At 39.6% G+C, this 27,507-nt stretch overlaps 1 protein-coding gene across 2 annotated transcripts in view; it reads left to right on the top strand.

The window, feature by feature from the left end:
* The window catches only part of si:ch211-196i2.1 (collagen alpha-1(I) chain), a 153,864-nt gene that overhangs the window by 100,805 nt on the left and 25,552 nt on the right, over nucleotides 1-27,507 (top strand). For both annotated transcript variants that reach the window (XM_047371699.1, XM_047371700.1), the window contains 24 exons: nucleotides 2,244-2,297; nucleotides 2,807-2,851; nucleotides 4,123-4,176; nucleotides 4,886-4,939; nucleotides 5,015-5,068; nucleotides 5,688-5,741; nucleotides 15,532-15,585; nucleotides 15,782-15,826; nucleotides 16,133-16,177; nucleotides 16,933-17,040; nucleotides 17,201-17,254; nucleotides 17,332-17,385; nucleotides 17,837-17,890; nucleotides 20,060-20,167; nucleotides 21,414-21,467; nucleotides 21,551-21,658; nucleotides 21,929-21,982; nucleotides 22,087-22,140; nucleotides 24,296-24,349; nucleotides 24,430-24,483; nucleotides 24,618-24,725; nucleotides 25,196-25,249; nucleotides 25,338-25,391; nucleotides 25,553-25,606. In XM_047371699.1, coding sequence (XP_047227655.1) covers nucleotides 2,244-2,297; nucleotides 2,807-2,851; nucleotides 4,123-4,176; nucleotides 4,886-4,939; nucleotides 5,015-5,068; nucleotides 5,688-5,741; nucleotides 15,532-15,585; nucleotides 15,782-15,826; nucleotides 16,133-16,177; nucleotides 16,933-17,040; nucleotides 17,201-17,254; nucleotides 17,332-17,385; nucleotides 17,837-17,890; nucleotides 20,060-20,167; nucleotides 21,414-21,467; nucleotides 21,551-21,658; nucleotides 21,929-21,982; nucleotides 22,087-22,140; nucleotides 24,296-24,349; nucleotides 24,430-24,483; nucleotides 24,618-24,725; nucleotides 25,196-25,249; nucleotides 25,338-25,391; nucleotides 25,553-25,606 — 1,485 coding nt within the window. The remainder of the gene's footprint in view (nucleotides 1-2,243; nucleotides 2,298-2,806; nucleotides 2,852-4,122; nucleotides 4,177-4,885; nucleotides 4,940-5,014; nucleotides 5,069-5,687; nucleotides 5,742-15,531; nucleotides 15,586-15,781; nucleotides 15,827-16,132; nucleotides 16,178-16,932; nucleotides 17,041-17,200; nucleotides 17,255-17,331; nucleotides 17,386-17,836; nucleotides 17,891-20,059; nucleotides 20,168-21,413; nucleotides 21,468-21,550; nucleotides 21,659-21,928; nucleotides 21,983-22,086; nucleotides 22,141-24,295; nucleotides 24,350-24,429; nucleotides 24,484-24,617; nucleotides 24,726-25,195; nucleotides 25,250-25,337; nucleotides 25,392-25,552; nucleotides 25,607-27,507) is intronic.

Here is a 27,507-nt window from a genome sequence, read left to right as displayed (position 1 = left end):
CTTGATACAGCACTCTGGGAACAGCCTATTCGTTCAGAAATTTCTTTCTGTGTCTTACCTTCTTGCTTGAGGGTGTCAATAGTGGCCTTCTGGACAGCAGTCAGGTCGGCAGTCTTACCCATGATTGGGGTTTTGAGTGATGAACCAGGCTGGGAGTTTTAAAGGCCTCAGGAATCTTTTGCAGGTGTTTAGAGTTAACTCGTTGATTTAGATGATTAGGTTCATAGCTCGTTTAGAGACCCTTTTAATTATATGCTAATTTTGTGAGATAGGAATTTTGGGTTTTCATGAGCTGTATGCTAAAATCATCCGTATTAAGACAATAAAAGACCTGAAATATTTCAGTTAGTGTGCAATGAATCTAAAATATATGAATGTTAAATTTTCATCATGACATTATGGAAAATAATGAACTTTATCACAATATGCTAATATTTTGAGAAGGACCTGTAAAGCCCTTAATGATCTAGCTCCATCATACATCAGAGATCTGATTGGTCCATATGTTCCTAACAGAGCACTTCGTTCTCAGACTGCAGGTTTACTGGTGGTTCCTAGAGTCTCTAGAAGTAGAATGGGAGGCAGATCCTTTAGTTATCAGGCTCCTCTCCTGTGGAACCAGCTCCCAGTTTTAGTCCGTGAGGCAGACACCCTGTCTACTTTTAAGGCTAGGCTTAAAACTTTCCTTTTTGATAAAGCTTATAGTTAGAGTGGCTTAGTTTATCCTGAGTTATCTTCCTTATTTGTTTACCTCCGTCTTCTTCCCTCCCTGTTGGTTGGAGTAAGGGGAGTCAGGTTTAGCCTAAACCGGCTCAGTTATGGTTGAGGTGCAAACACACCCTCCATTTCTGCTACCTGTATGACCCCTTCTCTTTTCCAATGGTTATAATCAGTCTGACAGAGAGAGGTATCCCAATCATTGTGGTTTTCAGTATAACAATGACCATCAGTGGGATCCTTTGTGGGGTTCCTTGAGACGACATTGTTGTAAATAAGCGCCGTTTAACTAAATAATCTGAACTGAAACTATCTGTGTAGTTATGCTGCTATAGGCTTAGGCTGCTGGAGGACATAACGACCACTTTCACCCTCTTCGCTACATTCTCACACTACTCTCCAATTTTGCATTATTTGCTGTTATTTCAGCTTTTAAACTTGTTCTCTCTTTTCTCTTCCTAGAAGCTACACCTGGCCCTGTGTCTGCCTGTGACACCTTTCTGGAGAGTGGAAGTGTCCGAGCTTCTGCTGGCAACATCTTAATGCTCACCCTCTACCGATGATCCACATAGCCCTTTCTTTTAGTGTTTAACCCTTTTTCTCACCTAGACATGGCGATTGACTGAACTTCTACTGTGACTAACTCTATGTTCTCTCTTTCAGACTCTAACCTTGAAAACTGGCTCAGAGTTTATCTGTTCTTTCTTTCTAGGTGAAACGACTAAAGGAGCTACATCCATTAACATTTACTTTTCCTTCCCATAGAAAGTACTCCTGGATCAGTGCTTCTTTGTTATCTTTGTGTCTCTGCTCTGTTCTCTCAAACCCCGAGTCGGTCGTGGCAGATGGCCGCTCACACTGAGCATGGTTCTGGTTCTGCTGGAGGTTTCTTCCTGTTAAAAAGGCGTTTTTCCTCTCCGCTGTCGCTACATACATGCTCAGTATGAGGGATTGCTGCAAAATCAACGCCAGTGACTGTCCACTGTCTCTACATGCTCATCCAGGAGGAGTGAATGCTGCAAGTCACTGACTGGATGCAATCTGCTGGGTTTCCTTAGATAGAAAAACTTTTTATCCAATTTGAATAAAAAGCTAACTCTGACTGCACTGTTCAATTGTTAGGATTAATTGGAATGTATGAACCTGACTGTTGTTAAGTGCCTTGAGACAACATGTGTTGTGAATTGGCGCTATATAAATAAAACTGAATTGAATTGAATTAAAACAAAAAGCTACTTGGGTAAATGTAACTAGTTACTACCCAGGGTCATAAAAGCAGCCAAAGACTAAAGGAAAACTTTAAAAGACTTTGAAATATCATATTAAATATTCCTCTAAAAATATGGGATATTGATGCTCCTGGCACTCGCTATTTATGGTTTGATCCTGCATGTATTAATTGGAATAAGAAACATTTAAGATGGCTTATAAAGAGAAGGGGCAGATAAGGAGCATTCAAATGCTTTGCCACTCGACAGGAAGGGCCGTCTTAATGTGTTTGTTTGCTTTTGGTTGATTCCTTTCAGGGTTTCTCTGGGCTACAAGGACAGCAGGGAGCAGAAGGAAAGCCTGGTACACAGGTTCCCATTCTCTATCATATTTAAATCCCATCACATCTAACAAAATCTGTGTCTGTGTGTGTGTGTGTGTGTGTTTGTGTGGGGGTGGTGTTAACCTTTTTTGCATCCTTCAGCACAGAAATGTGGAACATTATGCATCTTAATAATTTAACTTTGTATGTATTGATTGCTAATTTGAAGCAGAGTTGTTCTGAAATGCTAAGACTGAAATGTTCTCGGTTAGTCATGGTTGTCTCTCAAGTTGAGTAAAATAATCTTTTATTTATAAAATGGTAAAAGGAATTAAATTCTCATAAATTCAGTAATATTTTAACTCAGATTTATGTATTTTTTGCATCTAATATGTATTTAGTTTTGAACATTCCCAAACAAAGCAAGAATTTTAAATGATGATATCATAAAACAATGGTTTTGTGACACTATGATCCAAACAGTTAGCAGAAGATGTTCCCTTTTATACATTTCTTTGTGTATAAACATCAGTCTCTCGTTTTGTCTCTTTGTTTCAGGGTGTGCAGGGCACAGATGGCAGTGCTGGCTTTAGTGGTCCCAAGGTAAGACCATTAGAGTGGCCTCAGATTTTCATAGCATCCGTCCTTTAGCTCAAGCTGTGGAGTTCTGCTGAATAGAAGCAGATTTACAGATTTGCAAGACGCCACAGCATATATTATAGGTCCGAAGAGGTAAAAAAAGAAAAACCTAGAATAAGACATAGCAGATCCTGCTATGTCTTGCCTGTTTTATTGCTGTTTTATCACTTATTGGAGCACCACCTAGTGGCTAACTCTACTCTAGTGGCTAACTCTACCCCCCTTGACCTGTATAAGTCTTGGATAGAGGGATGGTCCGCCCTGATGATTCTCTCTGCAGACCTGATTGTTCGTTGCAGTCTGGACCTGTCCTCGTTTGTGGATGAGCCAAACCACACTGAGATGGATGAAGACAAGACAGACTGAATTATGGCAGTGTAGAAGATGACCAGCAGCTCCTGTGGAAGGTTGAACTTCTTGAGTTGCCTCAAGAAGTACAGTCTCTGCTGGACCTTCTTACAAACAGTGTGAGAACCATCTCAGGTCTTGAGAAAGGCTGGTTCCTAGGAGCCGAAGTGATCCAGAGCAGACAATGTTGTTGATGATGGTGAGGGGAGGCAGGGTGGGCAGATTTCTCAGAAAGCCCACCCTCAACTCCATTGTGTTGAGCAGGTTAAGCTCCAGGTGGTTCTGAATGCACCAGTGGACCAGCCGACCCTCCTCCTGTCTGTATGCAGACACATCATTGTCCTAACTCCGTCCAAAACCAGTGGTGTCATCCGCAAACGTCAGGAATTTCAGAAGGGTCCACTGAGGTGCCGTTGTTTGTGTAGTTATTCTGTTATGAGAGGGACAGATATTAGATGCTTCTTCTTCTACTCCTCATCCTTTTTTACTTATGTAATTTTCTGTATTCTTGTTACACAATTGCTTGAGTTTGAATTAATGATTCTAATATTGATGTATAAATACTGTAATAAAATTAAGCTAACCTTGATGGAGTTGAATAGAGGTCACACTGTTGTTTGGCATGAGGCTGGATGGTCTTATCGTGCGATTTCCCAACATGTGTTTGGGGATTTGCTGTACATTAAAGATTTTCCATTAAATCTTCTCAGGCTGTAACCATAAAAAACAGACATAGACTATATTTTTTAAACGCTACATGAAACTGTTAATATCCATGAAACTTTGGTTTAGAGCTCGCTGCATCTGTTAAACAAGACAAATTAGTTTAATTTGCAACACTTTTTCTTGTTTATTTATTTTCCATTGCTTCCTGTCCTGTTTTTCAGGGTTTTCCAGGCAATGCTGGTGAGAGAGGAGCAGACGGGCCGCCAGGTTCCCCGGTATGTTTTTGTTGACATAACCATAACAAAAACATTTTTGTCAAACACTCTTATCACCAGACCATACAAATTGTCAACTGCTTTATTATGTATCTTTTTGTATACACAACACAATTTTTTTTATATTTCGTTTCACCGTTTTTCAACATATTATCTAGATTTGTTTTTTTTTTTATTTAGGGTTTATTTAAAAAGGTGGTCTCTCTCTTTTTCAAGACAGTACTGGCCAACAGGGAAGCACAAGCAAACATTTTGAAATTAACATAAAATAAGAGACATTTAAAAATGTCAGACTTAATTACAGTAAATAGTAAACGGCCTTATTTAAAATAAATCTATCATTTGATTTACTGAATATAAAGGTAAACGTGCTCTTAAATTCACAAGTGTAAGTAATTTATAAAATAAAGTGGTTTAGTTGGGGCTTAATTTGAATAACTTAGACTTCTGAAAACAGTGTTATCCAATTACAATCAAGTTCTCATACATTCTACATTTTGTTTACACAATCCAGTCCAAATCTTATGTTGTCTGTAAAGACAACAGACAGACAGACGGACATTTTTAGAATAAAGCCAAGATTGAAAGTTATTCTAAAACCCACTAACAACCTCACATGAAGGAAAGAAAATGTTCCAAACTTTCAACAAGAGTTTCCAAGACTTTCCAACCCCAGATCACACTTGATCTGAGTGTTTCTGTCTTTCAGGGACCACCAGGGAAGACAGGACCTCTGGGCTCACCAGGTCCACCAGGAGAAAAAGTGAGACCTCCATAGCCACCACATACATTGATGTTAGGCGTGTTCTGGTTCTCATCGTGTGTTCTGTGTTCTCAGGGTTTTACAGGGAAACCAGGCCTGGAAGGACCTCAGGGCCCAGTTGGCATGTATGTAAGTGACTCTTCAGTATTGATGTTGAATGTTAAATGAAATGACTCTACCCTTTGCATAAACGAAACTCAGATTTGTGTTAAAGAATTAAGAATGAACTGGACAATGATATAATTTAAGTATATATTAAAAATGCAACATTAACTAGTTTTGGACAACTTGTACTAAAATGTATAATATAAAAAAAGTATTCATATAATTTAATGTATTATTGCACACTGGTCTGGATATAAAATAGACTGATTGCTTTTGGTTTCTTTTTTAACAATGACGAGGATGAAAGGGCTCTCTAAAAACATTAGAAAGGTTTCTGACAAAGACTCCAATCACAATGAAATCTCCTTTTCAAAACATCTGTGTCATAGTAAGTAGGTAGGACTAAATGATGAAACAGAACAATCATGTCTTCATTATTTCAACTTTACAGATGTAAGAATGGACCAATCATTTTTTTCTAGAATGTTTCTAGTCTTTTTGACTGAAGTTAATCAACTTCAAGGGAAAATTTCACGTTTAAAAAAGCATTATCCAGAATGCAAAAGTACACTGTTTTATTTAGTTACAATAAATAAGTATTTTTGATAACTGATTTCTTTCCCCTTCTTCTTTCTCCAAAAAGGGTGCAGCAGGAAATTTGGGCATGCGAGGGGCTCCAGGTCCACTAGGAGAAAGGGTAAAATAATATTCAGTGCACCTACACTATTTATAATGACCAAGCATATTCTAAATTAATAAGTAGCACGTATCTTACCTGTAGTAAACAGCAGTCAGTGTGATTTGATTTGAAGAAATGCTGAGAAATTGTCCTGGAGAAGTCAAACTCTAAGTCACTCAAACAGAACCCTGTAAACACTAAATATACTAAATATATAAAATAAATGCACATCTTATTATTTTTGTATTAGACAATGGTTTACTTTGTCAGCAATTTAATCCAACCATTTAATCCAACAAGTTGCAGAAACTTTCATGTATGTGACGGTTTTAAAAATGCTTTATATAGTATTAAAGATGGTAATGTGCTGAGTATCAGATAGTTTAAACCTAATTTAGTAACATTGACATTGACTTATAGCTTTTATACGTATTAGTGTTTGTAGCTGTTAGCTTGACTTTAGCTTAAGTAACTGTTAGCTTGAATTGTAGCTTTGCAGTGACCTTGATGGTTTACTTGAGTGGTTGTTCACGTGACTCTTCGCTTAATTAGCTGTTGGCCCGAGTAGCGCTTAACCTATGTCTTAGTTTGAGTATCTCCTTTCATTACTTTTAGATTGAGTATCTGGTAGTCTGATTTTTTTATTAACTAAACTCTGTAACTCTTAGCATCGGTAGATTTTAGCTTGACTCTTCCGATGCTAAGAGTTACAGAGTTTAATATGTATGTATGTATGTACAGGGGTTGGACAATGAAACTGAAACACCTGTCATTTTAGTGTGGGAGGTTTCATGACTAAATTGGACCAGCCTGGTAGCCAGCCTTCATTGATTGCACATTGCACCAGTAAGAGCAGAGTGTGAAGGTTCAATTAGCAGGGTAAGAGCACAGTTTTGCTCAAAATATTGAAATGCACACAACATTATGGATGACATACCAGAGTTCAAAAGAGGACAAATTGTTGGTGCACGTCTTGCTGGCGCATCTGTGACCAAGACAGCAAGTCTTTGTGATGTATCAAGAGCCATGGTATCCAGGGTAATGTCAGCATACCACCAAGAAGGACGAACCACATCCAACAGGATTAACTGTGGACGCAAGAAGAAGCTGTCTGAAAGGGATGTTCGGGTGTTAACCCGGATTGTATCCAAAAAATACAAAACCACGGCTGCCCAAATCACGGCAGAATTAAATGTGCACCTCAACTCTCCTGTTTCCACCAGAATTGTCCGTCGGGAGCTCCACAGGGTCAATATACACGGCCGGGCTGCTATAGCCAAACCTTTGGTCACTCATGCCAATGCCAAATGTCAGTTTCAATGGTGCAAGGAGCACAAATCTTGGGCTGTGGACAATGTGAAACATGTATTGTTCTCTGATGAGTCCACCCTTACTGTTTTCCCCACATCCGGGAGAGTTACGGTGCGAGAAGCCCCAAAGAAGCGTACCACCCAGACTGTTGCATGCCCAGAGTGAAGCATGGGGGTGGATCAGTGATGGTTTGGGCTGCCATATCATGGCATTCCCTTGGCCCAATACTTGTGCTAGATGGGCGCATCACTGCCAAGGACTACCGAACCATTCTTGAGGACCATGTGCATCCAATGGTTCAAACATTGTATCCTGAAGGCAGTGCCGTGTATCAGGATGACAATGCACCAATACACACAGCAAGACTGGTGAAAGATTAGTTTGATGAACATGAAAGTGAAGTTGAACATCTCCCATGGCCTGCACAGTCACCAGATCTAAATATTATTGAGCCACTTTGGGGTGTTTTGGAGGAGCGAGTCAGGAAACGTTTTCCTCCACCAGAATCACGTAGTGACTTGGCCACTATCCTGCAAGAAGAATGGCTTAAAATCCCTCTGACCACTGTGCAGGACTTGTATATGTCATTCCCAAGATGAATTGATGCTGTATTGGCCGCAAAAGGAGGCCCTACACCATACTAATAAATTATTGTGGTCTAAAACCAGGTGCTTCACTTTCATTGTCCAACCCCTGTATGTATGTATGTATGTATGTATGTATGTATGTCAGGCTCACATGCTGAGTTCACGTGTGCAGCTCAGTACAGAATGTACAAGTCTCATAAGTGATAAACACAAGATACAAGTTTTCACACCAAACAGTCCCTCTTTTTTTATCACGAATAAAGTCATGATTAGATACATGCAAAAAGAAAACACTCTGCAATACACTAAGCAGTATTTCTTTCCCCCTGACCATGATAATTCTATGAAATCCATATGTATGGTATGAAAGGGGTGTGCTGCTGCTGGAAACCGGCCTCTTTTTGGTCTCATGTTCCCTTGTGGATTGTGTTTACAGCAGATGTTTTTTGCATCGTCAGAAAAATTTATTGTGTAGAAGTGATAGTTTACTAGGTGTATCATCCCACCTCTTGACACATGGGAAAACCCCATGTGTCACATGGGCTGCTGTTTTGTATAGATTTTTTGGTAAAATGGGTTCATTTTCTAAATGATAAATGTCATCTTTTTTTATGGCCCCTCTATTCAGCCAAGATTTAATTTCTGCAGCTGGTGCAGATTGTTGTGAGTCTTTCAGTTTAAGTGGGTGGCACAGCACAATTTCAGCTTTCTGTTTCACAGCTTCTGCTGCTGCTGTGCAGGCCTGCAGACAGACTGGAAATCCAGCTGCAACCAGATCCAACTTTTAGAATAAAATGCTAAAGGCCTGTCTTTGGATCCAAATGGTTGTGTTAATATTGCTTTCATATAACCCTGGCTAGCGTCTACACAAAGTGTAAATGGCTCACTATAATCTGGCAGAGCTAAGGTGACTGTTGTTTGAAGCAGAGTTTTTAGCTCTGTGAATGCTGCTTCTGGTTTTAAAGGGTATTGGCGGACCAGTGGTCGTTTTTCAGATATTAGTTTAACCTTATATGGTGGAAATCCCTTTATAAGCCCTACATCTGTGGATGATTGGGACCACAGTTCAGGTGGGACAGCAGCTAGGGCAGGGTGCATGTTGCTCTCTTTGCTCTCAGCTAAGCCCTGTATTTGTCACTCTGCCTCATCTAAATGTGTCCTTGGATGGACTTTGACTATCCACCCTAGAGTGAGCTTCCAGATTCCTGTATTAGGATCTACTTTCCAGTCAGGGCTTATTGATGATTCGTATCTCCCTCTTTCAGCACACTGTATGAAGTTTTCTGATTCTTTCCACTACCGGGTTTAGTTCTTATTAAAAAATAAAAACTCACTCACTGAACACAAAAAATGAAGGGCATATTATATCTTATAATCTTAGTTTGTCTTACCCAGTTTTATAGATACACCGTACAGTTTCAGTCAGCTTTGTATTTAGTTCAAGTAACTAAAGTTTGTTTCAATTAACTCAAGTTTTCTCTATTTCAGTCCAGTCCAGTAATTCTGTTAAGGTTCATTTCGATCAAGTCTAATTCGATCATTTTGAACCTGACTGGAAAAGTCTTAACCTCTGTTAAAATCTTTTTGTTTTACCATAGAGAACTGACCTAATATTATTATGGTACTGTTGAGGACTCTAATTTTTACATAACATGAAACAGACATTTATTTCACAAAAACAGAAAATCAAACAGACATTTGGCCACATGAAAGTTTAAATACCCTGTTTGTAAAAGAATTGTGAAAAATTGAAGACGCGTCTATGAGCTTTCTTATGGTTATCAGTATTATATTGCTATCTTTATAAGATTTTTTGGAAAAGATTCTGGAAACCTTATTAAGATATAAGTTTGGCAATGATCATCAGAACATCAGACCTTTTATTAGCGCTTTTAATGTCCCTCAAAGATGCATTACAATAAAATCAGTCATTCCCATTCACACACATTCACACACTACTTATTTCTCTGTCAGAGTAATTTTTATTTGCAAAAATTTGAACATAATTTGACTTCTATTATTCTTAAAATGCACATCGTTTCCTCATAACCCCTTTTGTTTCCACTAGGTCTGTTTTGAACGCTTCAATTCTTTTTTATACACCAAGAATCAATAAGGTGGTCTTAGTGGGGTCCACCTTAACACTAGAATTCCCAGCGCCGTCAATTTGATGGTTTTGAAAGTTTGACATGCCATAACTCTGGTTTATTAAAACTCTTATCTTCCTGGCATCCTGACTTTTTCTAAACCTCTGTTTGTGTGTTCCTATGCCTCTATTTTAAAAGAATAACAAAGTAAATAAAATATCTAAGTATTTCTACCTCTAACTACCACAGCCGCTATTTTGACGGCCCTGTTATTTACATTGATATTTTTTCCCGCGGCTGAGTATACGCACGAGCGTTGCCTAGCAACCGCCACTCTAGAACACAGTCTGAGAATGAGATTGTTGGCATCCTACAAATGGCTTCTAGAAGGATGTTTTCTGCTCAAGAGGCATTGGAAATGCTTCAAAAATTACATGATTGTGATTCTGGGGTCGAGAGGGATTCTGACGGCTCTTGGTCAGTATTCAGTTCCAGTGACAGCGGGTCAGAGTGAGCCTCCCCCGGCTAAAAAACACGAGTCATCCCGTTAGCAGGAGGTTGTGGCGCATTATTTCAAGGTAGTAAAACACTAGCCCGTGTAACGATTTTATCATTTTAGGCTATAGTTTACAGATTAGCAAACTAATAATCTATAAACTACAGCAACAGTGCCACAATCAGCGCAGGTTCAGAGACAGGGAGACGAGCCTGGTCCCCAGTGCCCAGCTATAAACCCAGCAATCCAGCTCCCTGGCAGGAGAGAAACTAAAAAACAAGGTACTGATAATGGAAAAATAAATAAACAATAAGTTAGGTCATAGATATAGTAGCCCAGTAACAACAATCTATTCTGCGCTTTACAGCGTTTTCATTGCATGACGAGCGCACACTTGGGAAGGAGGAAGAGATAGGAAAGGACGGCGCTGTGTGGACAGTGGTAGGGGAGGAAGAAAGTAGAGGGAGGCGTCAGAGCCAGAACGCTTTGACAGAGCGCCAGATCCAAGATGCCCAGACCGCGTTTCTCTGCTTGGTGGATGCCGAAATGCTGATCCACGTTCAGGGCTGCAGGGTGGCTGAGGCCCGCAGAGTTTTAGGAGATGATTCCGCCTCGGACATGAGTGTGGATGAGCTGAAGGCATTTTTAGCACTAGTTTATGTCCGCGGAGTGAAAGGGGGGCGTAACATGGAGCTGTCCAGCTTTTGGTGAGATTAGTAAAGCTTTTTTTAAAATGTACCCGCTACTCTGTATTATTTTTCAGTACTATTTATAAATAATAATAAAACGTAATAGGTTTTGATCAAATACTATTATTATTTCTTGTCAAAACTATAATTTTATAGCATGCAAGAAAACCTTTGGCATTCTGACCGCTTGTAATGCGATGACGTCATCACCGCCCTGGTATCCAAGATGCTCGCCGTCAAATTGACGGGCTTGGGAGTTCTGGTAGAGTTAGAATTCTGGGAGTTCTAGTGTTAAAGGTGTTGCCTGTTGGGTGTCATGTTATCATTGTCAGGTCAATGAGGTTCATAAGTCAGCCAGAACCTTGGTCATTTGGTCTGTGCACATAATGTTTCATAGATCCATCCTATGATTAGTCAGCAAAACTTCCACCTATAGGAGAAAAATTGATTGTTAATGAATGAGCTGCATTTCCTAGGAACACTGTCTTCCTCCTGGATGAGCATCACCTGTTGAAAAACTTTCATCATTGTTTGTTTCACATATTCAATCAGAAATTTATATTATACCAGTAGGTGAAGTTGTTAGTATCTCATGTAGACTGACATATACTGTTGCATTTGGAGAGGATCTCAGATTAAATAAACATAGTTAGAGCTTCAATCCAGGTTCATTTTGTGTCTGCAGACTTTAGCTAATTTTTCATTTTTTTATACATAAAGAGCAAGATTCTAAACATTTTCAAAAAGCAGATTGTGGCAGAATGTAGACAAAACTATTTATTGATTGACAAGATAACATTCAAGCACACAATCACCATATCAAAGGCTCTACTTCTAGAGAATCACTAAACTTCTGGGGACCGGTTTTGGCCCGCGGACCTTGAGTTTGACACACGGAGGGTAGAGTTACAATCTTCATCTATATATATCAGAGACAGGCCTCTGCCTTTTGTGCAGAAGTTTTATCTTTGTTTTCAGGCAGCTGCATCTCTTTGTCAAGGTCGTTTCACAGAGCTGAAATTTAACTTCTCTCAAAGAGGAAAAAATCAAGAATGCTCACAATCTGAGCCTTAATATGGAATTATTTCCCTGTAAAATGAATCTTTTGCATTTTATCATGGTATCGTTGGTAGTATAACACCATTATAATTTGGGGCTACCTTGGTATTCTAAACTGGGATGGGTGGCGGTCCGCCCCCTTATTTGTTTTCAGTTAAGCTGAAGGTTTTTTTTTCCTGTGCTTTTCTTAAGGTATTATGGCTATGTCAGTTAAAGGCTGCTCTTGCTGTTTTTTTAATTCATCTTTTTGTTTTAATCTGTTTATCAACTGTGTGCACTCAGGGACTGAGAGGTCCCTTTTGAAATTATAATCTGGCAAGGTTTTTTATTGTCTCTTGAATCTTTTGAATGCATAATCTCCAGTTTAAGATTCCCGTGTAGTTTTAGGATTTCAGTGATAATTACTTGCAAATCCGTATTTTTTATGCCATCGTTTACATATTTCTTCGGCCCCCTTCACATAATTTTCCATAAACTTTAAATCTCCTTCTAAATCAGAGCTTTTTCTCTGTCCATTCCCCATTGTTCTTTGTTATTTTTCTTCAAACTATGAATGTCCCGAATAGAAGGTCACTGACATGAGATCACAGAGATGACATTAACACGCCCTTCGACTGCGGCTATCCCGCAGCGGTGTTAATTTTCAGGGATGAAACCCGTCCTGTATCTCGTAGTGATTGTCAGTACGTAATTTTATTCGGGTAAAAGAAAACACAGGACCAGCAAAATCTTGCTATGATTCTTTCAAAATGCTTAGTCCTCCAAACACACACAACACAGTCACAGTTAGTATTTTAATTACCCCACAGTTGTTTTAGGTTAACCTGTTTTATTTTATGAGCTCTACTATTTTTCAACACTTATTACATTCCCTTATGGCGGAATACTACCTAGTCGTTTCTGATCTCCTTATGGCGGAATACTACCTAATTTATCTCTATTCCTTTCCGGTGGAATAATACCTTCCCAGTTGCTGTCTCCTTACGGCGAGACACTACCAGCGACGTGTAATAACCTTTCTTTAATATTAAACAAAACGTCTCACCTCTGAGCTGACTTCTAGGTGACTCTCCGGGCCCCCAGAGTCACCCGGCGTCGAGTGAAGCAATAACCCACCGGCCTGATGCGAATTTACACACCGGGGCTTTCAGCCACCAAGCCTAGGCGTGGCGGTCCCAGGGATCCTTCAGTCACTGCAAAAGACAAGATTAGGTTAGTTTGAGAATCTGTCTCGAAGGACCAATTTAATGTTAGGCATTAATTAGTCAAACTCAGAGGAACGACACAGAGTCTCTGTTATCTTTCTGCAGTAAGAGGTAGCCACACTCTGCAGTGCAACTACACAGAGTGAGGCTCCCAGTCTTTATTTATGGGCTGGTGAGAAAAAGATAACAGTGGAAAGTAGAAACAAGAAACAGGGGTGCGATTCAGCCTGGCCTTCAGGCTCACATGCTGAGTTCACATGTGCAGCTCAGTACGGAATGTACAAAGTCTCATGAGTGATAAACACAAGATACAAGTGTTCACACCCAACAATATATATATATATATATATATATATATATATATATATATATATATATATATATATATATATATATAATATTTACTCTTAGCTTAAGCATCTGGTCGGCTGATTGGCTGTTAGCTTGACACTTAGCATCGTTAGCTTTTAGCTTAACTGTTAGCATAAGTAGAGTTTACCTTTATTGTTAGCCTAAGTAGCTGTTAGCTTTACTCTTAGCTTAAGCATCTGGTCGGCTGATTGGCTATTAGCTTAACTCTTAGCATCTGTAGCTTTTAGCTTCACTCTTGCAATCGGAAGCTTTTAGCTTGACACTTAGCATAAGTAGAGTTTAGCTTTACTCCTGCATAAGCATTAATCACTGATTCTACCAGCTGAGATCACTCTTACTGCTGCCAAGTGAAATTAAGAAAGAGGTTTTTTTAGCATCTGTTTTGTAAGGATTATGATTATTGATTAATTAATATGTATCAATAATTATAATTAAAAATCATAATTTGAGAAAATTAATTTCTTAACCAAAAATCCTCATTTATGAATCGAAACCAGAGATGTCTTCTGGTGTTGTAATTGTGGCTCAACGCCTTTGATAATTACAACCGTTAAATACCCAGTAATAATTGATAACTATTACCAGAGATGTCACTGTTTAATCAACCGTTTCTGCCAAAACGTGTGGAACTTTAACCTTATTTTGACTGACAAATCACAGTTGCACAAAATAAACACAAAACGCCTTCTCTTTATCTACGTGAAAATGTATTAAACCAATCAGCCTGATACAATCAGCTCTTCGATCCAATAATCTTCACCTACTCAAACATGCAAAGTTCTACACAAAAGGGTAAAATATCTAACTAAACAAAATAAAACAAAACAGCAGTGGGTGTTTATGAGATCAACCCAGCAATTATGGCAGTTATGGCAAAATAAAAGGGGAATATGGTTGAACGAAGCTTTGGGTGCGCCCCTCCCAAAGTGTAGCTCAGCAAGACACGGGCAGTCATAAACCTTCCCCCAGCAAGGTTGTAAAACTCAGCCCACACAAAGGATCATAAACCCTTTTGGCAGCAAACCAGTAAAACATGAAGTTTAAGACAAAGAAAATGGTTAATTTTCACCATAAGGTTGTTATAGCAGTCCAGACACACGGCACACCTGCTCTCAGGTGTTCGCACAGTAAAAGCACAATCTTGCGAGACTCGGCGGCCTCAGACAACAACAGTAATCACGTTTAAAAGACAATGGCATGCACATACAATTCACAACACATTAGACTAAGTGGCGATTCTACATCGCACTAAAACCTCCTCTATCCTGCCCAAGCTACTCCTAATAAAGAAATAAAAATAAAAGGTGGATTTTACTTGTTGTTGTCTCCTCTAAGCAGAGGGGGGGGTATACTCAGCGAAGCAGTCCGTTTTCTTTCTTGGTGGCCTCCGTGGCAGAAAGGTAGAAAAACTATGATGGACCGTCACTAGTCGACTGGTACAAAACAAGGAGGGAAAGTTGCGTCTCCTTGAAACTCCGTGGTTTTTTGGTTACGTGTTAAACTCACGTCTTCGATCAGCAAAGTGAAATTTCTGGCCTTCTTATCCCAGAAACCTCTTTCATGAATTTTTTGTTGGCCAACGAAGGAGAATAAATGAAGAATCCACGTGGGACCTCTTCTTCTCCAGAGAGAGATGCTTCAGATGTTGGTCCGGTATCCAACGTGAAAGCGCTTCTTTCAAACGTTCGCCTTCCTATATTACCTCCTGTGACGTCAGACCTGGAACGGCCCCGTCATATCAGCCGCAGTGGCTGCTGGGTTTTGTAGGACAGACTATCCTGCGGTACAAAATAGCCGATGACATTGGAAAGGCATAGTGGCGTCCAGCAACGTGCAAATGGTCCAATATTCAGCAAACAAGTGGTCCAACAGTTTCATAGATAAACATGGATTTGATTTTAGTTTAGTTTGTTTTATGCATTTTGATGCTTTAAGTTAGTGGAGTCAGCGAAGCTAAAGAAAAGGGACAAATATATTTCTGTTTCTTCTCGTTTTTGCAAAGGGTGAGCCAGGTTTAAGAGGATTACCTGGCCTTCCTGGAAAGTCAGGTCCTAAAGTAAGTTTTTGTTCTGTGTATTATCTTTGTCTTTTACTTTCATCAACTTATTCCTATTTTTAAATAACTAAATATGACAGACCAAATCCTTTGACATTCCACTCAACCTTTGTGTGTAACACTTTTAATGCAAGAAGTGTTTTGATGCAATAAACAGTTTCAAAAATGTGTAATTTTTTATATGGTCTTTATTAAGGGTCTCCCAGGTTCATCTGGAGACAAGGGACCTCAGGGATCTCAGGTGAGAGAATAGATTTATAATCAAATAAGTCATGAAAAGGATCTCAGTTCTCCATCAGTTAATTTTCCCAAAGTCAATTTAGTGTTTAAATCATAATTTACAGTGTTTTTCAAGTTGGCAACAAATTTGGTCTGTATGAAAGAGTCAGGAGAAATAAGGACAGTCCAGATATTTAACAGTTGGAAAGAAACTGATGTAAAATGTACAATGTTCTTATTCCGTACATTATATTTATAGAGTTTACTTCTTTTTGTTTAAATTTGTGCACAAAAACATCATAATGTTCTTCTTTTTTGTTTCTACCAGGGCCGACCTGGAGATGAAGGACCCAAAGGCATCCAGGGACCACCTGTACGTTTATACGTTTCATAGGATTGTATTTTATTGTTTACCTTGGTCTTTTTAATACACACTGCTTCTTTTGCTCCCTTTGACTTTTTTTGTAGGTCACTGAACTGGGCATGTTTCAACTAGTTGCCTAACATTAGTTTTGTATTTAATATGGCTGTTATTATACTTATTAATACTTATTGTGTTATTGTTATACTTATTAATTTCAGCTTTGCAGCTGCTCAATTTTCTTTAATTAATATTTATTCAGTCAAACCAAATCTAGACTCAATTTCTATAGTATAGAATACATGAGGTTTATCAAAGTAAATCTGCGGAGGACACATTTATTATGTAAAATACTGAAAAATCATACTGGCGATTCCATGTTTTTTATTATTAACAAAATATTTGATTGCTTTACTTTATGAATGCTGGAAATTAAAATAAAATGTTCACCAGTCACTTTACAACCTCTTCTTTGAATGTGTGCTCAGAAAAAACTATAAAGCATCTTTAAATTCATAACAATCTAAAAAAATTAAGTCTCGTTTGAGTCTCTGCAGAGGAATGACAGATAAAAACATAACTGTTGTATAATAATGTAGATCTACATTGATGCAGACTAAAAGCATGTGCGTATGATTAACGGATTAACGAGGTGATACCATTAAAAATATATAAAGTTCAGAAACATACAATGAAATTCTGACTACACAAACTATGTACCATAATACATCTTCAGGCTCACCTTCTGAGTTTTGGATCGTTTTCAGGGCCCTCTTGGTCTTCCAGGTCCAAATGGTGGGACAGGCAAACCTGGACCCAGAGGAGGCATTGGGCCCCCTGGGCCTCAAGGGCTGCAGGGGCCAGCAGGAATCCCAGTGAGTTGGTACCTACCCTTGACTGCTCCTTTTTCAATACTTTTTCACTTAAATAGATACAAATCCTTCTTTTTTATTTTAATGGACGTGATGTTTTTCTGATCCTAATAAGAAGGCATATTAAAAAACTGACAGAACATGTCTGCTTTATGTTTTTTAGGGTCCACAGGGTGCTGATGGCTCAGTGGGAACAGCAGGGGAAAAAGGACACAAAGTAAAATATAGTTTCTAAAGTAATAATGCTTTTTGAATGTCCTGAGTGTTCAGTTACTGAGCTGATTAAACCACCAGGGTTTCCTTGGACTGCAAGGTGATCCAGGCCCCCCAGGACTGAGTGGACCACAGGTTTGCATGCTTAATCTTTTTAAGACATGAGAAATCTTCAAACGACAAAAAAATACCCTTCCCATATTTAGCAGAGATATGGGTTTTCTCCCATATCAGGTCCAGCCCTAAACAGCTGATGGTGCCTGTTTAGGAGCAGTTCTTTAAAGTGCCCCCTGCCCTGGAAAACTGGCAGGACAACAACTATAGTTACATTTTGCTTTGCTTCATGTTAAAACAAATTAAGAGCTGTGATGTATAAATATTACATATTAATCTGGATTTTTCTGATACCTTTTCTGATTAAAACAACAGTTTTTATTTTCACTTAAATGAGATGAGTTGGCAACAGTTTCCATCGCTGCTGAAGCTGTCAGAATTTAGCTTTGACTCCTTAAAATTGCCACCATCATGTTTTAAATGCCTTGTTTTTATGGTGGAACATCATTGTAGCGTATGTTGTTCTCCTCAGGGTCAGCCTGGTCAAAGAGGAACCGAGGGTCCACCTGGAAGGAAAGGAGACCAGGTCAGTCAGAACTCAGTCTGTACAAAATTTTAGTTTAATATAAAAATATCTAAGATACTTTTTGCCCCTTATACACATTATTGTAAGGAAAGCTTGTAGTTTTCCAGGCAAAAATGAAGAAGTTTCTGCTCTTTTAGAGAGTTTAAAAAAAATTTATTGTAAGGTCCTCAAAATATATAAAGCTCTTTTATTTCTCCCATATGACAACAGTACAGTTTAAAACGCCACCAGAGGTGGGTAGAGTAGCCAGAAAATGTCCTCAAGTAAAAGTAAAAGGTAGGGTGCAGTAAACCTACTATCCACCTCTGAAAGCATACCAGCTTTATTTCTAAAGACTTTCACAATAAACCATGCTTCACAGAGTGCTGTACATATAGAAATTACATAAAACATTCTAATTAAACATGTTAAAAATGGAGCCAACCCCTCAAAAGATATGAAAGGCTACAGAAAAAAGCAGATCTTCATAAGATTATCAAAGCCAGAAAGAAAAGATTCTTGTCTGACATGCAAGGGCAGCCACCTGTAAGGTTACGCCTTGTTCTGGGTACGTTTAGGAGCCGTTTGCTGGTGGAGCTAAAGGAACCGGCAGGCTGTAGCAGCTCAGAGAGACAGGAGCTTTAAGGGATTTAAAAACATATAAATGCATGTTAAAAAGGATCCTAGAATATACAATATAAAAGGTTTTAACTTTCACTGCAGCATTTTGCACCACCTGCGGGCGCCTAGTGGATGCATCATGAATCCAAAAATAAAGCAAACTACAGTCATTTTATCCAACGGCCTCAAATGAAAAAAAACCTGGCTTTCCAGTTTAAATTCTGCATCTGTTTTACCTCCCTGTGTTAATGAAGCTGTTTATCCAAATCCAACCTAACATACAATGTCAGACCATGTTGTCTATATTTAAACCAGAGGTTAATCACAATTTAGCATCTATGGTGTTAAATGTGTTTTTCATTATATACAGTTACTGGGGAGAAAAAAAGGTAACGTCTATTATTTCAAGGGTTTCACAGATCAGGATATAATAAAATGATGCTTTCTTTGCCAAAATCTAAATTAAATCAGTACAATAATTTGAAGCTAAATTTAAAAAGAGCTGTGTGGGAAAGACCATGTTGCTTGGCGCTTCCGTTGAATTTAAGGGAGAAAGTGGCTGACAGTTGCTAAAGCAATGGATTAACTAGTCATCATAGAAATGCCCATCTCTACATACGCAGGAGTTTGGAGTAGACCAGCAATGATCTTAGAGGAGCAACTGTTACTGCTTATCTATACGTTTGTTTCAAAAGTATTTAAATCCATCGTTCCACAGTGAGTGGAACATTTTAAAGACAGCCCCAATCTTCTCAGGAGTAAAGTTCCCAGGGAACTCACCCCAACGTCGGACTGCATTACTCAGAGACATAGCAGAAAAGCCCGAGAGCTCCATCTCAGACTCTACAAGAATCAGTTACCATGTTAAAGGTTAAAGTTCACTACACAGGAATTAGAAAGAGACTGAAGTATGAAAGTTTGGCTTGTTTGACAGAGTTGCCAGAAGAAAGCCTCTTCTTTCACTGTTGAGCATGGTGGTGGAGGGATGATGATATGAGCTTGTTTTGCAGCCACAGGTCTTGTGCACTGATATTAGAGTCAAATGTGAGGCCGTCGATCTGGAAGCTCAAGTTTGGATCATCAACAGGCCGGTGATCCCAAACACATGAAAAATAAAACCATTAATGTGTTGCAGTGGCCCAGTCAAAGTTCAGACCTCAACCTGATTCATTTGCTGAAGTTAGACATTAAGAGAGCCCTGCAGAAACTAGTTTCTGTAAACCTCCACAAACTGAAGCAACATCTTCAACAACAATGTGAGAGCCGGATGAAGTCAGACAGAAAACACCTAATGAGTGATTGCTGCTCCACAAACTGTTCAATCATGGGGTGTACTTACTTTTCACACAGCTCCTCCGGTTTTTCTTTATATTTGAAGCATTGAACCAATAGTTTTCCATTTTATTACGTCGTAATATGTGAGAATTGAGATGGGGTGTACTTTCTTTTTATCATGATCATTCACAGCCTGCTTTTGACACACGTATGATTGTCTAATTACTAGACTCTGTTTCAGTATCCAGGTGCAACGGAATCATTAACGAGTACCTGGTTCTCCATCTTTGTCAGGGGGACCTGGGTGCTTGTGGAACACCTGGAGCTCAAGGGCCCAAAGGGGAGAGAGGATCTGAGGGAGCAAAGGGCCCTCAGGGACCACCGGGACCAGTCGGTAAAGAGGTAGGGGCATCAGAGATGGTTGTGGATATACTTAGGTAGAATTAAATCCCTGACAGATGAAAATGTGTTTTAGGATCATACCGAAGTTTTCACTTGTTCATGAAGCATGAAATGAAATGTTCACGAGGAAGCGATGAAGAGAGTCCTTAAACCTTATTCCGTTCAGGTTGGTCGCCCCTGTGATTTCTGTTTTGTCCTTAGTAGTAGATGAAATACGAGCAGCAAAATTGGCGCATTTGGATTCCACCATTAAAACATCTGACAAGTAAAAAGTATTCTGCTGCCTTGCAAAAGGATTCATTCTCTTAGAACTTTGTCATTTTGTAACGTTACAAACACAAACTTCACTGTATTTCACTGCATTTGGCCGTGACAGACCAAAACGAAGCAGTTAATAGCTGTGAAGTGGAAGGAAAATTAATGATTTTCAAATTTTGTGTGCAAGTAAAGTTCTGGGGTTTGTCTCCACCAGCTTTACACATCTGGAGACAGACGTTTTCCCCCCATTCTTTTCTGCATTGGACTGGACTGAGAGTGTCTTGCCACACATTATCAATTGGATTTAGGTCTGGACTTTGACTAGGCCACTGTAACGAATGAAGATGGCTTGATCTAAGCCAGTCCGTTTTAACTCTGGCTATACCTTTGCTGAAAGGTGGACCTCCACCCAAGTCTCAAGTCTTTCACCTAAAATTGTCCTGTTTTTAGCTCCATCCATCTTCCCATAAACTCTGACCAGCTTCTGGTTCCCTGCTGAGGTAAAGGATGGTAATTCCACCACCATGTTCTAGCATGAGGATATTAGTTTTTGCACCACAAATCATTTTGCTTGTAGGCCAAGAAGCTCAATTCTGGTCTCATCTGACCAGATCACTGTTTGCTGTGTCCCCTACATGGCTGGTGGTAAACGTCTCACTGCAATGGCTTGGATAAAAGGAGGACTTCTCAGGAAAACTGCCTGCACTTTATTGCATTTTTGGGGTATTAGAGTAAAGAAGGTTGAAGGCAAATGCAATTTAAGATTTGAAAACCATTTATTATTATTCTTTTCACAATTATCATTTACTTTGTATAAAAAATAGGGAAATATTCATTTTTACAAGACGTTGTATGTTTCTTTTAGTTTTTTGTAGTGTATCAATTATATGTGTTCTATCTAGCACACTGCTGTGGAAATCAACAAATTTATGGTTTAAAAATGGGCTTTTTCAGTGGAAGTCAACTTGAATGTTCTGGTCTTCTGCAGGGGGAAGTCGGGCATCCTGGTGAGCCTGGAGATCCTGGACATGGAGGAGAGAAGGTAACCGACCCATTGTGGACAGATGATAAGAAAAGGACTTTTGCTTCTCCTGTTTTTGATCTGCCTGCATTTGTGGTTGGCAGGGTGAGGTGGGACCTCCTGGTTTGACAGGTCAGGAGGGCCCCTGGGGAGCCATTGGAGAGAATGGTTTCCATGGCCCAAAGGGAGAAAAGGGCAACAATGGGCTAATGGTGAGCAAACAAGTCCTTCTGCACATTGGAGAACATGTTCTTGCTGCTGCTGCTCCTGCTGCTGTTGGTAAAGTTTAAAGTGGTTATCCTGGAAGTAAAGTTTAGTGGCACTTTACCAGCAGTTTAAAACAGGATGAGAAGAACAAAGTAGAAACTGTTGTAATTTGTTGTCAAATGGCATCAGAAAGCCTTATTTGACCAATCTGCAGTAATCAGATCCTAAATAATCCTTGGAGATGAGTAAAAGCGTCCTGATGTGTTTTTGAACAGGGTGAACCTGGATTAATGGGTGAGCCGGGTCCTGCAGGTCTGCCGGGGCTCCGGGTGAGCTTGTTGCTGATGTGTTGATGCTGTTCTGATGAAATTTACTCGTCCAGCTGACTGAAGACATGAAGGTTTGTTTAGATTCTGGTTTTGTTTGAATTTAGGGAATTACCGGTCCTCCAGGACCTCCAGGACCCAATGGACCTCTGGGAGAGAAGGTAACAAAACAGATCATAGCAATTTTTTATCTTGATCTTTTTTTTAAAGATCATTTTCTGACATTTGGTATGGACTAGTGCTGAAACTGAAGTTGAATGTTTTAAAATATTTGTGCAATTAATAATTAATGTGCAAGTAATTTTGTACGTTTGCAACAATCATATTTAATTAGTGATTTCCTCATTTCGATATTTAATTTTCTAAATAATCACTTGACAGTTTAATAATTATAGATATATTTAGTTCTATCATTGCATATATATCACATGTTTATGACATTTAATGAGGAGGCCATCTAAATATAGGTTTCTAATGGGGACAAAGGTGATTTTGGATTCCCTACCTGAGGACTGAGCGGCCGGACCCAGCAGTTCACTGGCAAAGACCCCTCCCCTCGGTGGTTGAGTTGAAAGCTCTAAGCTCTGGTGGAGACGTCTGCAGGTTTTAAAGGAAGATTCCCCCCATTACCCAGACCCAGATAGAAGTAAAGTTCTGTCAGGGAACAGAAGCAAAGTTTTGAAATGGGACAGAAGCAGAGTTCTAAGGAATTGCCGCCTCCCCAGGGAGAAACGTTTGACTTTTTGGCAATAACTATGGACCTAAAAGCACCGAGTGCATCACGAATGGGTTAAAGCAGTGGTTTTCAAAGTGGGGGCTGCGGCTCCTTGTGAGGCCACAAGGGGGCACTATGGGAACCTTTCTAAGGTCGGGGATGACGATGAAAAAAACAGTTCTTATTGTCAACAATTCGTTACATTATTCAGTGAGATTATAATTGTTTTAACATATTTTGATAATATTCTTACATTAAATAAATGTATTGATTATTGAAAAGTTAAAAGGCATTTTAAAAAGTTGATGTTTCTGTGGGTTTTGCAAAAGGGGGTCCTCACCCAAAAGCTAATGCTGTTTGTGGGGCCATGGTCCCCTGGATTAAAGAATTACAATTTTCCAACAGGGGGGTCATCAGTCCTAAAATATTAAAATGATTTTAGTCTGTAGAACAACTTTACTTTTCTTTACTGTCCTTTATCATGCTGCTGCTGTCATATTGTTTGTTATTGCTCTGACCCACATGCAGAATAACACTCAGGAGAACAAACAGAAAATTTAAAAGTTTTATTTTCATGGGTGTGATATGGGTCTGGGATCCTGGACCGGTAACTGCCAACTGCACAACAGATGGAAGATAAGATGAGACCAGAGGAATAAATAGTATTATCTAACCAGCTGAATGTTATGCTTACTGGGGAAGGAAGTTGAACCGCCAGAGGGATGAGAGATGCGGGGTCTGAGAGAGCAACACGGCTGCTGTTTTCTGAGGAGATAGATCCTTCCGGGGTTAGTCACTTGTACGTAGATCCCTTGGAGTTCTGATCCAGGCTTGCGTGAGAAGTGTGGGCTGATGGTGTGGAGGTACTTGCGAGAAGATTTGTTGGAGGGTGGACCGGGTTCACTTATGGCTTGTGCCAGATGGTTGAAGAGCCAGGAAGCTGCCAGCTAGAACGTATTCCAGAGGAGGTAACTGGAGACTTGAATCTTATTCAGAAGCCAGAGGATACTCTTTAAGAAGAGTCTGGAAACACACTTGAACCAGCCAAGTCTGGAATTCACCTGAGGAGGAGGACACACTAGAATTACTCAAATACTCAAAAGAACAGGGAAGCAAAAACTAGAGCTTGAGCTTGGCGAGCGTTTGTTACCACTGGTGGTTAACACTCAGGCGTCGAAGTGCTGGGAGCTTCCATCCTAAATATACCTCCAGATAATTAGTCAATGCGAAACACCTGTCCCCTCTGCACCTGTGAGCTCCAACACCATCTAGGGACCAAGCAGAGTAAATAGCAGGCAATCACAAACAAACAGCAAAACTCACAGACCCCGACAGTGGCAATGTATTGCTTTATGTTCTTCTGTTTGTCACTGCAAAGTTGTAAAGCACTTTTAATTGACTTGTTGCTAAAATGTGATCTAGAATTAATCTTGCATTGCATAAATACTGTTTTTAGGTCATTTTCAATAAATCCATGCTTGTTTCAGTCAATGTAGTCTACCTGATACAGGCACACAATGATACTTTCAGGGCTAGGATTAAACAATGAGTATAGTCTAATTGTTAAAAGACTGATATAACATCTTTCTGCATCTCTTTAGGGGGAGCCTGGGCCAGCAGGAATCGCTGGACCACCAGGATCAGAAGGTCCTCAGGTAAAGTTTTAATTTCACACAATGTGTTTTACAGTTCTCCTGAACGGCCATGAATTGTTTTATCCCGATGACTTTCTTAGGGAGTAATCGGACCAAAAGGGGTCAGAGGAGACCCTGGGGGGTTTGGACCAACTGTAAGTGTCTATTAATATTAGAGATATCAGGAATTTGTTATGTAAACAATAATGTAGCGAGAATAAGACAACATTGTTGACCTTATGCTAAAGATGATTACCATAAGTTTTTGTGACGCCTGCCGGGACGACAGGGTCAAACAGGACAAGCTGGACCAAAGGGGGATGAGGGAACCAAAGGAGAACCAGGGACATTAGGGCTGAAGGGTGAACCAGGAGTACTAGGCCCACCAGGAGAACAGGTTAGAATTGGTTTATTGTTTGTGTTTTGTTTTAATTCTGAACCAGAAGAAGATGTACTGCTGAGTCAGGGGTGAGTTTCTGGCTCAATTGGATGGATGGATGGATGGATGGAATGATGGGTCATGACTGAAGAGCAAGGTTCCAGATAGAAGTGGCTGAAATGTTTGTTAATGTGGTGGCTTGGCTCAGCCTTACAGATACGATGAGCATTTAAGTAAGAGGTGAACTCGGACAAGAGCTGCTTTTCCACATCGAAAAGATTCAGCTGTGATGGTTTGAGCATCTTGTTATTCCATGCAAGTCCCAGTGGGACTGGACCTGAACTTAGATAAATGGAGAATAATAGATGGGTGCATGGTTTGATGGATGGATCAACTTTTAAAATGTATAGCTTGTTATAACACTGACTATAAAAATACATTCATGATATATCCAAAAACTTGTCCTTTAATGAATATTATTTGTTTAGGGTGAAGATGGTCCTCCAGGAATCCATGGTCCTTCAGGTCTACCAGGGCTGGAGGTAAAACCATCTATAAACTGTATCAATAATTTGCTAAAGGGTTATTTTCTTAAACAGTCCAACTTTGTCCTTTATGACTTAATTTTAGGGACCTCCAGGAGAGATGGGAACTCAGGGTCCTCCCGGTCCTGTCGGGGCTCCTGTAGGTATCTAAAAAAAATAAAAAATACAGATGAATAAATGATCATTTGAGCCTAAACAGCTGTGTAAAGTTGATCATGAATCAAACAGAGCAATCCTAAAAGCACAGTTTGTGATTGACTAGTCTGAAAGCAAGCTAACAGAACCATCTTGGTTTGTAAGGGGACATACGGAAAACCCGGAGCTGAAGGAAAACAGGGCACGAAAGGAGAAAAGGTACAATTCTTTTAAAAGACATATACCATGATTTCTACTACTGCTTTCCCTTTTCAAATATGTAAAAGGCATGAACTAAGGGCAAGCACAAAGTGGTTGACAACGGAGCTGAAAGTTGGCAAAGAGTGATAATGTAACATTTAGTGCACCAAACTTCAGCATCAGTGCATAAATTTTGCTCTCTCGTGACAAGTATAGAAAGAGCAACGTCTCATAAATCTGAGTTCCTAAAGTGAAGATTTATGTAGTGATTTATCCAGGGAAAAGGAGGAAAATCAGAAGAAATGTGCCTGAGTGCCAGACAGAGTCCTAACAAACTGGTACCCTATAGAGGGATTTAAAATCACTGTTGCGAGCTTTGTCAGCTTAGCTCACCACAATGGTGAAAGACCACTTGCTAGAAAAACTAGTTCAAAATGCTAAAATTCTGGCAGCATTTAGATCAGTACTGTAACCTCTACACTGGTTCTGACCAGCATTGTTACACCAACTCTACAAGTCTCTCCAGTTAGTCTCAAAGCAACATGTCATTTTACACTAAAATCTCACTTTATACTAACGCTACAATTGTATTGGAGAGAAGTACTGAGACAGCAGGAGTCACAGGAGCAGCTAATGTATCATAGGTTAAAAACATGCAGGAGAATTTGGTTGCTGATTTATTTTTAGCTCGATCTGCCAATGTTAGCAGATGTTTTGTACCGACAGAGGGAAAAAAAAGTTAAGTAAAAGCCACAGTGAAAGAAAACATTTTCCTGCCTGATAAACTTTATGCTCACAAACAACCCCACGTTCGCTTCGATGTTTGTTATTTACTGCCTGCTTAAGCTATCTGTCCAAGCTATGGCATGGACTCTATGCTGAGTTCTCATTGCTTAGCTTTGGGTTGTTGCTTACCTTAAATCCAAGATTCCAGTTGTTTTGAAATCCAAAGGCACAAACTGTTTCCAACAAACTGTTTGTGATAAGTGAGAAGTCTGTCCTGCCAATCTTTGTTGACTTCCATTGAGATTGCTCACTTTTTATTGCATAGATAATTTTTGTAGCAAAACTGCTTCCTATATCCTTTTCCAGTGTCGCCAAGAAGCAACCACACTACGATCCAACTTATTCCCATGAGAAAATTTTTATTTTTTAATCAAGCAAGCAATCTGTTGACTGTCTACAGCCATAACTGTGGCAGGCTTTAAGAGGATTCTGCTATGCTATCATCCATATATTGAGGTGCATAATCAGTTTTGAAGGGAATCCTAAAAGTGGGTTTTAAAATGACTTTTCCACTCTGAAAAGCCATGAAAATACCAGTTTATTTGTTTCACATGTTGGACCATTTTTTTTGTTGAATATTGGACCATTTGTACATTGCTGGACGCCACAATGCTATTCAGTGTCATCAGCCATTTTTGTACCCCAAGATAGTCCGCTACTACAAATCCCACCGGCCACCGCGGTTGATAGGACGGGGGCATTGCAGCTCTGATGTCACGGTCGACTATATAACATACTCTGAGATCACCCCCATTGCTTTTCAGCTTGGAACCGAGACGCGGTTACCGGCATCTGAGGCGCATCATTCTGGAGAAGAAATCCCACGTTGACTTTCATTCATTCTCCCATTGGCCAGAAAACTAAGTGGATTAAGCTTACAAGAATAAGAAGGCTTATAAGTTTCAACTTTACCTATCGAAGACGTGGATTTAACACGTAAACAAAAAACCAGGAGGTTTCAAGGAGAAGAAGTTTCATCCTTGTTTTTTTTTTGTTCCAGTCGACTAGTGACGGTCCGTCATATTTTTCACCTTTCTGCCAAGGAGGCCAAAAGGACGAGGACAGACCGCTTTCCTGAGTTATCCACGGACACGTGGAAACTATTCACCCCCTTTTTTCTCTACCTCTCTGTC

Source organism: Girardinichthys multiradiatus, chromosome 8 (assembly GCF_021462225.1).
Source record: "Girardinichthys multiradiatus isolate DD_20200921_A chromosome 8, DD_fGirMul_XY1, whole genome shotgun sequence".
NCBI classification, from domain to species: domain Eukaryota; kingdom Metazoa; phylum Chordata; class Actinopteri; order Cyprinodontiformes; family Goodeidae; genus Girardinichthys; species Girardinichthys multiradiatus.
This window is presented reverse-complemented; position numbering and strand designations above follow the sequence as displayed.